The sequence below is a fragment of the Poromitra crassiceps genome, assembly GCF_964638095.1.
Source record: "Poromitra crassiceps genome assembly, chromosome: 1".
Classification (NCBI taxonomy): Eukaryota; Metazoa; Chordata; class Actinopteri; order Beryciformes; family Melamphaidae; genus Poromitra; species Poromitra crassiceps.
This window is the reverse complement of record NC_139623.1, coordinates 130,871,648-130,882,215: the sequence shown is the minus strand read 5'-3', so window position 1 is coordinate 130,882,215 and position 10,568 is coordinate 130,871,648. Positions and strand designations below refer to the sequence as shown.

The 10,568-nt window shown below is 44.2% G+C and overlaps 1 protein-coding gene across 1 annotated transcript in view; it reads left to right on the top strand.

Annotated features, from left to right (window-relative positions):
- The window catches only part of LOC310773199 (enteropeptidase-like), a gene marked incomplete at both ends in the record, with an annotated part of 66,079 nt that overhangs the window by 616 nt on the left and 54,895 nt on the right, over positions 1-10,568 (top strand). The window contains 4 exons of the mRNA XM_083633097.1: positions 2,107-2,174; positions 5,528-5,673; positions 6,851-7,046; positions 7,526-7,590. Of these exons, the coding sequence (XP_083489223.1) occupies positions 2,107-2,174; positions 5,528-5,673; positions 6,851-7,046; positions 7,526-7,590 (475 nt within the window). The remainder of the gene's footprint in view (positions 1-2,106; positions 2,175-5,527; positions 5,674-6,850; positions 7,047-7,525; positions 7,591-10,568) is intronic.

The window sequence follows — 10,568 nt, the reverse complement described above, 5'->3', positions numbered from 1 at the left end:
CCCAGCCTGTGACATGGTATCAGGTCCCTGGCATCTAAGACAAGCCGACAACACGTGAACAAACACATACCGCAGCTGTTGTTTTGAAATTGAGCAGGAGGAAAAACAGAAAACGGATAAACGCTTCTTTGTGGAGAGAGGAGAAACGCCATTGAAACGCCCCTCGGCGCGCTGCACGAGCTGGTCGCCTTCCTGTGTGCCAGCCGGGAGAAAACGGGAGAAAGTAATCCAGAGATGTGTTTGATCATCGGAGGAATGAGGAAATGATCGATCAGTTTGACGGGTAATCCAGAGGGCGGTGAGGACGTGTTGAATAGCCGAGGGGAAAACGGGAACGATCAAACAGCAGGGAGTATAGGACAGGGAGACATGGACGAGGACGGGTGGACCAGAACAAAACAAAATAAACACACGAACAGCTAACAAGGCAGAAGCGGCAGTCACAGTAGCAGACGCCAGCAGTACTCAGACCCGGAAACAACGTAACGAAGATAAAAGGGGGACCGTGTGTGTGTGTGTGTGTGTGTGTGTCTGTCTGTCTGTCTGTCTGTGTGTGTGTCTGTCTGTCTGTCTGTCTGTCTGTCTGTCTGTCTGTCTGCACACTCACTCACACTGAGTAAACTGTATTGTTGAATGTAAAAAAAGCACTTGTATATGTATGTACATGTATATATATATATATATATATATATATATATATTTTTTTTTTTGTCATTTGTGTCATAACGAATAATATTTACATGTCTGATGTCAATACAGTTCAAAATAAAAGAATTGAGAGCGAGTTCTGCCTGAGATTGTGTGCTTTACAAAAATCACCTTTTCTCCTGTTTTTCTTCTCAGAGAGACCTTTTGGGTGAAAACAGGGTGTATATAAATGGCTATAAGTAGAGTACAGAACATGCTAAAAGCTCACTTTTTTTTTCCTGGTGAACCCAGAGACGTACATCTTCATTTTGAGGTATTGCAAATCACTTTGGTGCTAATAGATAATTTACTGTGGGTGTTGAAAGATGACCAACAATTATGAAAATCTTTGGCCTGTGCTAAATATTGGCAGTCCTAAACTGGCCATGAATGAGTTAATAATGTATGCCAAAAAAAATCACAAAAATCAAATTTCTTTTTCACACTTTTTCACATCAAAAGTTCATTTGTCAAGATTTCATTCATAACAGTAATCTAATCAGTTTGCTGACGTCACATATAGTACTATCAAATTTCTACCCAATTTCAACCAATCATATCATGACATGGCAGCTGTCAATCAATCTTTATTTCAGGATAATTTTATCCTCCAAATGAAGGCGAAAATGGCGCCTAGTGTCTGTAATCTGGCAGAATTTTTACCCCATAAACTAACTACTAACTTGGCCATGTAACATACAAAATAAAGCATAAGAATGCAAAGAAAACTGTAACTGTAACTGGCTGGTTCACACAGAATCAGCTGGCTGCCTGGTACTCTGCGGATCCCACTCGCGTAGCACCACAACACACTGAATCCCACTCCATTTGGGGGTGGAACACGCCAGGATTGGCCAATGCCAAAGCCAGTCCCCAGAATTGTCAAATCAAACCATCAACACGCTATTATGGTCCGCCTCCCAACCCTGTCATCTCCAACCAGATTTGTTTTCAGACTCTGAAATGTCTCCGACCCTCGCGCTACTGGGGTTGGGTTCATTTTGTCTTTAATATCTCTGCGCTCAGAGTTTGAGCACAAGCAAAGCAAATCTAAGCATGAGTAGGGGCTATTTGAGTGCGAGGGCAGGGTTTGAGGGAAAGCCTTACAAAATCTAACATGAAATCAATAAATCATTCTCTCAAATTGATAGACCGCACTCTTGAATAAAGATAGAGAAAAATCTCATAGTTAATTTGAAGGGACTTATTTTTTGGGGGGCATTTTGCCTTTATTAGGACAGTATAGGTAGGCAGGAAAGGTGGGGATAAAGAGGGGATGACATGCGGCAAAGGATTTAAACCTGGGTCGGCCGCGTGAAGGACTGCCTTTGTGGTACGCGCTCTACCAGGTGACGCCCCATACTTTTTATTTTGAAAGCTAACAGAAGAATGCTAACCTGACCTTTGACCCCATGGCAGGTGACAGAGGCATTCAGTCGCAGCGACCTAGGAGACAAGTTCAAGTCCTGTGATGTTTCACAGTTCAGGTCAGATCACTGCATTCATTATTTACTTTACTGATTGATTGATTGATTGATTGATTGATTGATTGATTGATTGGTTGATTGATTCTGAAGAGATATGGAACATTTATCTATGGAATGAGGTTGATTCTGATTATATAATTACCTCCGCCAAGGAGGTTATGTTTTCGGTGCCGTTTGTCTGTTTGTCTGTTTGTCTGTTAGCAGGATGAAAAACTACTGGGTCGATTTTCATGAAACTTGGTGTTAGGGTGTAGCATGGGCCTATTTGTACATGTAGCCTATTTACACCACTCCGATACGATTCACATCAAGGAAGGGGACCGGGCTAGGGAAAAGGAGCCGTAGCTAGGGATAGGAAGGTCGTAGAGAGTCTGTGTTTGAGGGGTGGGTCGGGGGAGTGGCTAGGGGATGTGGGCAGGGCTTGAAATTAACACTCGCCAAATGCGGTACAAATGTGTGGCGGGTAAGATTGTAAAGTTACTAGCCAATTTGGCTGGTGATGAGCAAGCTCTAAATATCACTGCATCTGTTGTGCCTAAACAATTCTCCTATCCTAAATTTTGTCCGAGACCACGGCTATCCAATGAAGTGGTCCCAATTTGATGACTTTTCAGACCTCCTTGGCAACACATGGAAGCGCTGTGTAACGACACAGAGCGCACAATGAAAATAACCTCCGCCAATTAAGGCCAATTGCTTGTTTGTGAGGCTTGCGTCGGATCCATTCCAAAATATAACGGGCTCTTCCTTGGCTACACCCTTCCACAACAAAACTTCATGTGGTGACCACCAGAGGCGTAGTAACAAGACAAGCAAACCAGGCAGCCGCTTGGAGCCCCAGCCACTAGTGGGCCCCCTACAGCAGCCAAAATGTACTCCACAGAAATGACCGCAACCCCCTCCCCTTATACAAACAATGGACGATTTGCAATGACATGACATCACAGTAGGAAACCTCCCTTGTGGGGCCCCATCTCATCCACCTTGCCTTTCACCAGTGAAAACACTTTCAGTTTCAGCCTGCACCCTGCACTGAAGAAGAAAGACGCATCATCAGAATAGATAGTTAGCTCTACATGCGTCTTCAGAAAAAGCTATGCACTTGCACTGCAAATCAATGTCGCAAAAATGAAGATGAGTTACCCCTCTGGAGCTGAAAAGAAGAAGAAGAAAGAGGAGGAGGAGGGAAAAAAAGAAAGACAGTGGTAAGTGCAGCACCTTGCATTGCCACTACAGCTGACTCCATGAGGGGCTACTGATTAAGCAGATAACTAGTTAACCAAGCTAGCTAAGCTAACAATTTAGCCATGATGAATGGTATGAAAACAGGACACAACAACCTTAGCAGGCTAGCAGCCACCAATTCAACAACAAAATAAACAGTTAATCTATCGAGTGGCTAGATAGAAGACAGACAGACTGACTGACTGACAAACAAACAAAAATTCACTAACCATTTGACCGTGGACCCAAAAAAAAGGGAAATTTTACACCTTGTTGTATGAAAAAGTTATGAATGACAGCTATGTGTCCTAGACACATAGCAACAACATACAACATTTAAACTTTAAACATGTTGAATTATAATGTGAAATCATTTTGAATTGACTTTTTAAACATGCTATAAGTATCACATTTCTTTCTTATCTTTCTTATTAAATTGAGAAGGGCAAATCCCCCCCAATATTTAAGCCTGATAAAATGTTAATATGGTTAAATACTGCTAATATTCCTTTAATCTGGCTTCAAGTGGCCAATTTTTTCACCAAAATTGGCACACCCCCTAAAAAAAGTGGTCAACATTTTTCAAATTTTCAAACGTCCCCCCGATGTTGGAGGGGCCCCCTGCGGATTCTTGCTTGTAGCCCCAATATACCCGGTGACCACAAATAGACTGCTAGCAACTGCTAGCTGACCCGGGGCAGAAACCTCAAGTGCAGTCATGTGACTCTAGTGGGATGGGCAGCTGGGCTAAATAAGGTACGTTATGGCCTCGTCTGCAGTCTACGCCAAATCCCTGGAGGAAACAACTAGGCCACTCTACAACATAGCCTGCAGCTACCGGCTAGTTAGCCACTCTGCTAGCTAGCCTACAACCTGCTGTATTGTATTTTTGTATATGATAGGGACTTGTAAATAAATTATGCCAGAGACTTGCCAGATCAACTTTTACCTCCACTCCTTGTCATCCCTACAGTCAGTAGTTTTTCTGTAGGATCCTCCAGACAAACAGACGGTAAAATTCTGACTGGGTGGTAACTTTAAAATCTAGGAGCGATATTGGCTGGTGATCAATAAAGTTAATTTCAAGCCCTGGATGTGGGTGATGGTGGGGTGTGTCGGGGGTCAAGGAATTGGGCGGAGCTGGGGAAAAAACGGGCTGTAGCTAGGGTTACGCTTAGTTCACACAGACAACCTACGCCTTGCCTTGCCTCAACCCACGCCTACGCCGAGCTGGGCGTGAACCTGTTACACGCTTTTGCGATCACACCGCACGCCTTTTGCACGCCGAACCTGGAGCCGAGTCACAAGCGCCTCTCCTCTCTCCCGACTGTATTTTTTCACGTGTTGTCCAGAATTGTCATGGGTAGCCTCTAGGTAAAATAAATCTGATATATTTAATGTTCTATTGATGCTTGATATGTATAACCAGGTCTGACTATAGTCGGACATTTTAGAGAGGTGATCTTGCAAGAATATGTGCTGGCACAACAACATTGTCCATCTTGCTTCTTGGGTCGCTATTCTCTCTCATGAAGATTTGTTTGCCGATGGGGAGAAAGCCCCACGTGATAGCCACCCATCAATCTCTCTCTCTCTCTGCTCAACACTGTTGTAGTAACTCCATTTTATTTTGAAATTCAGTTGACTTTGCCATTTCCGACGGATATTGTCGCGTTTTTCTTTCATGGCTTGACAGAAGAAGTCTGCCTGCACGCGCCTTGTCGGCTTCAAAATAGAACTCACGCCTATTTGATAAAATCGGCGAGGCACAGGCAAGGCGTGGGTACACGCAGGGTTCACGCTCAGGCGGCCGGTGTACACAGCCTCGTTGACTAAAACGGACGCCTATTAAAAAGTGTGGGTAAAGGCAAGGCATAGGCAAGGCTTGGGTCGCCGGTGTGAACCCAGCCTTAGGCAGGTCGTGGAGATGCGTTTCGAGGGGTGGGTAGGGGGAGTGTTAGATGTACAGTATGTGGGTGGTGGGAGGGGGACAAGGGGCCGTAGCTAGGGATAGGAAGGTCGTAGAGAGTTGGGGTTCGAGGGTGGGGTGGAGTATTGTCCTTGGCGAGGTGTGTGCTCTCCGAGTGCACTTCTAGTTAATGACTTCTAATCTGTCTGTCTTTGTACAGCAGGGGCAGTGTGGTGGTGAGCTTCGACCTTTGGTTCCATCAGCCTGTGGATGTGAAGGAGGTGGAGCAGCAGCTGGGGGTCGGGCTTCAGGACGCCGGGGGTGGGAGTGGCCTAGTGATTGACAGCAGCAGCATCCAACTCACAGGTAAACAAACTGAACTCACATTCTGTTTAATTCTGCAGATCAGTCCAACCTCCAACATGCCCACAGCTATTTCCAGAAATTAGGCTACAAAGTGCACGGGCCAATCAGGGACCTGCCTCGTACTTGACAGTCGGGTAGGGAGGGGGGTCGACATCACGATATATTTTTTGGACTTAGTTTTCTGTACTCCTCAAGGTGTCTAGTAGGGCTGTAGGAACGAATTTCGAGATTTTAATATACCGTAATTGGATTTAAATAAATAATAAAATCTGATTTTTTTTTGTCGTTTTTTTTTTTTTTTTTTTACAGCCTACGGCGAATCTCGTCCGTCTCTCCTTGGCCAACCAGCATGTGAAAACAAATGCTTTTTCACATGTGACGAACTATTAATGTTTTCTGTGTCTGAATATAGACCCTTTTACCTCCGCGGAACTCAAGCCGAAACGAGAGAGATCCCCGGAATACAGGAAAAAGACATATGCCGTATGCGTATAGATGCTGGACATTCCCACTAGGAATATGACGATGTGCGGCACTACAACTTTGGCGATGCATTGGATCCTAGACCCATCCTGACAGTGAGTCCGGGTCAAGAAACCTCACCCCATTGAAAGAGTTTGCTTATTTGTGTAAGGTAACCTGTCTGATGCTGGCAAAACTTTGAAATTATGTGGAGGAGGCGTCGGGATCTTCCATATTTCTATGACAGCTGAACCGCTAGTTGTAACTTTCTGCAACGAGTTCGGCTCCGCCCACAAAATACGTCATCACTGTTTACAAACAGTAAAAGGGTCTATAAGTCAGTGGTCTGAATCACAATGATCTTGTTAAATCTCGTGAGCGATGGCCTGTCATGCCAGCCTAACGCTAGCCAGAACTCTTGAACGCTAGGCAGAAAAACTAAGTAAAAAAAAGATATCCATGAGGTGCAATCTGATGCTGATTGGCAGAAGGACTGGATTTACAATGCTGATTGGCTGAAGCCTTGGAGTTGTCTGTCAAACCAAGGCAAGTACTCCCACCCACTGAAATGAGTGGCTGGAAGTCCAGACTGATACATAGAGTCGGATCAGGGTGATTTTAACAGGCTACTGAGCCGAGACCATGCGATGGGAAAGCGCCATTAGTCTAAAAACAACTGACACTCTTCTGTCTGATCTGAACCTGCTTTTTAGAGAAAGAGGACGCTACAGTCAAACCAACCGCAAGTCAAACTCCCAGCACACCCACAGCAACCGCAAGTCAAACTCCCAGCACACCCACAGCAACCGCAAGTCAAACTCCCAGCACACCCACAGCAACCGCAAGTCAAACTCCCAGCACACCCACAGCAACCGCAAGTCAAACTCCCAGCACACCTACAGAAACCGCAAGTCAAACTCCCAGCACACCTACAGAAACCGCAACTGAAACTCCCAGCACACCTACAACAGGTAACCTACAAACTCGTAGATTTTGTTATTGATTGATTTTGTTTCAAATCTTTAAACGGCTGTTTTATATTAGAACCTTATTATTGCTATGATTGATTCATGATTTTACCCCCCCCCCCCCCGTATCTCTTAGTTTTATGGAATATATTGTGTTACGATGTGTTTTTGCTCTTTTTAGTCACTATTATCATCCTTGTTGGGAAGCAATCTGTAACATCCATTTAAAATGTACTATGAATAAAGATTGTTGTTGTTGTCATCATCCAGGATAAATATCTCCATCTAAAATCCTGTCCCCTCTCTCCATATCCTCCTTATCCTTATTTTGTTTTTGTTTGTTTTTTATTTATTTGATGTTGTGCAGTGCCTTGTCCTCCCTCTCAGACGCCATGTGGGGGCGGAGCTTCTTGTATTCCCAGAGTACAGCTGTGTGACGGAGTCGCCGACTGTCCAGACGGCTCGGACGAGGAACCCACACACTGTGGTAAAGAAGAGTTTCAGAACCCACAAAGGAAAATGGCTTCCTTTTCTGGGTTCAATATTAATATTGGGAAGAAAATGGGGGGGGGGGGAGGGGGATACAAAACTTGATAAAAAAATAACGTCTGCTAATTCATCTACACCTCCCTGCACCCGGCTGCTAGATTGGCCAGGGTGCTGTTTGCAATTTACTTTATCAGCTAACGTTACGAAGCAACCAACACGCCAAGCAGGACACACGCCAGCGTGAGCTACAGGATGCTGACTGCAGTTACCCCAACGGCCACTGGTGCCAGTAAGAATCAAAAAGTCTGATTCTTACAAATAGGACCTTTCAGTATTCAGCAGTGAGCGTTCTGAACAACTCGTGTTCTCTTTCAACACTTTAAGTTAAGTCACTGTTCTCTGTCTGTAGTGACAGCATGTGTGTTCTCTGTCTCCATAGCGACTGTGTGTGTTCTGTCTCCATAGTGACAGTGTGTGTTATCTGTCTCCATAGAGACAGTGTGTGTGTTCTGTCTCTATAGCAACAGTGTGTGTTCTGTCTCCATAGCGACAGTGTGTGTGTGTTATGTCTCCATAGCGACAGTGTGTGATGGACAGTTCGTGTTGCTGGGGCCGAGCGGCTCGTTCCGTTCAGCTCCATACAACAGCAACAGCTTCTGCCGTTGGCTGATACGGTAACTATCCCCTGTGTGTGTGTGTGTGTGTGTGTGTGTGTGTGTGTGTGTGTGTGTATTTACATACAGTCTATTGGCAACATACACAGAATATAAATCTGTAGGAACTGTATCTCTGTCATGAATACAGCAGAAGCACTGCTTATTGCTCATATTGTGAATCTGCATGAACAGTTACATTCTCTTTAAATCCCAATCATTTTCCAGAGTGCAGAAAGGGTTTTCTGTGCAGATAAACTTCCAGCTGTTTGAGACAGAAGAAGGAATCGATACACTGAATCTGTATGAAGGGATCGGACCTGAAAAGCAACGTGTTGGTAAACCTGGAGTTTATCCTAGCCTTGTTAAAACAAGAGTGATCACATGACCTCACATCCTGTTTGGCTCTACGTATCAGTCTGGACTTCCAGCCGCCCACAGTGATATCAGTGTACTCACTCACTCCCATGCTGATGGAAGGACGTGGCGTTTTTTAGTCCACAACACATTCATGGAGTTTCACAGCAAAACACTGTTGCAGACAGCGTTTCTCCTAAACAATTAAAGTCAATGGTGACCAACTTTCGAACGTAAAAAAACCCAACAACGACGACGATAACAACAACAACAACAACAACAACAACAACAACAACAACAACAAAAGCTTTTAGCTGAATGTTCACTGCAGGCTGCAGTATCCGTCAGCCACCTTCTTCCAGTATCTGGCTACAGTGCAGATTTAAGCTAAAAACAGGATGTAAATGATGTATTTTCAAGTCAGCTTGGTATCGCAGGGCATGCGGAGACGCAAGCCGCATACTGCATACGTACTACTGCATACTGCATACTGCACTCTGTAACATCCATTTAAAATGTACTATGAATAAAGATTGTTGTTGTTGTCATCATCCAGGATAAATATCTCCATCTAAAATCCTGTCCCCTCTCTCCATATCCTCCTTATCCTTATTTTGTTTTTGTTTGTTTTTTATTTATTTGATGTTGTGCAGTGCCTTGTCCTCAGTATGCATACTGCATACTGCATATTGCGTACTGCATACTGCATACTGCATACTTACTGCATACGTACGCGTACTGCATACGCATACTGGTGAGCAGTATGGAGGCAATTTATGTCCTCCCCCCTCCCCCCCCCCCCATTCCTGTATTTAGACTTCTTTCTTTTTTTACGTTTGAAAGTTGGTCACCATCCACTTCAATTGGTAAGGAGAATTCTGCAATGGTGCTGTGAAACTCCACTAATGTTTTGTTTTGACTATAAAACCTGCATCCTTCCATTGGCATGGGGGTGAGTAGATAATGACTGAATTCCATTTTGGGGAGAACTTCTCCTTTAACAGACCAAACAGGCAAATCCAATCCAAATCAGGAGAGACTATTGTAACACCCAGTGTGGGCAGGCCACTCTCAGCCACACTGGGTGTTACAACCAGAACAATTCACTCGGACCAAAAATAAAAAATAAAAACCTTTACTCTTTTTGTTACTCAATTTTATTCTTTTAATTTTGGCCCAAGTGAAATGTTCAATGGTCTCCTGCTTCTAAATATAGCTGAATCGTTTGGTTTGACCAAGTAAAACTATTTTTATAAGCATTTTACAAAATGTATGGAAAAATGAACGGCGGATGAAATCCCTTGCTTTGTATGCTGAACGCGGAAGAGGGTGTGACTTAAAGGAACACTGCCGATTTTCAACCAGCTTAGTATTGTAGCGTTGCGGGTGGCTAACTAGCAGGAGAAAGTAGGCTGGAGACAGTTCTTCTCTTTAGCTCAGCAGAGCGTATTTATTACCTGCCGCAGCGTACAGGCTAACCCGGAGTCGGAGGTGCGCCGGGAGAATGCTACAGCTGCGTAGCTGTCCTTAACGAGCAGACCCTCTTATAGTGTGTCACTTCAGTTCAGCAGCTAACGTCCGTGAACGTGCTCTAGCTGGCAGGCAGACCACAACATCCTGTCTCACACTCTAACTCTTCCCCCTATCCCCAACCCCGTTCCTATCCGGCCAATACTCGTACGGACACACCTCCAATTCCCCAAGTCCACATCCCAGCGTTACAATATATTGAGAGTTGATTTAAGTTGTGGACCAGTGATGTAATTTGTGCATGAATGATATCACTGGTCCACAACTTAAATGATCAACTCTAAATAACTGTCAAACTAAATTAATGACTGCAAAACTGATTACCATTTACGGATATACTGCTTTTTTGTAATGATACAAAGTTGTTTGAAAATCAGCGGTGTTTCCTATACTACAAAGATTTGAAACATTATTTGAATTATATGGTTTAACACGT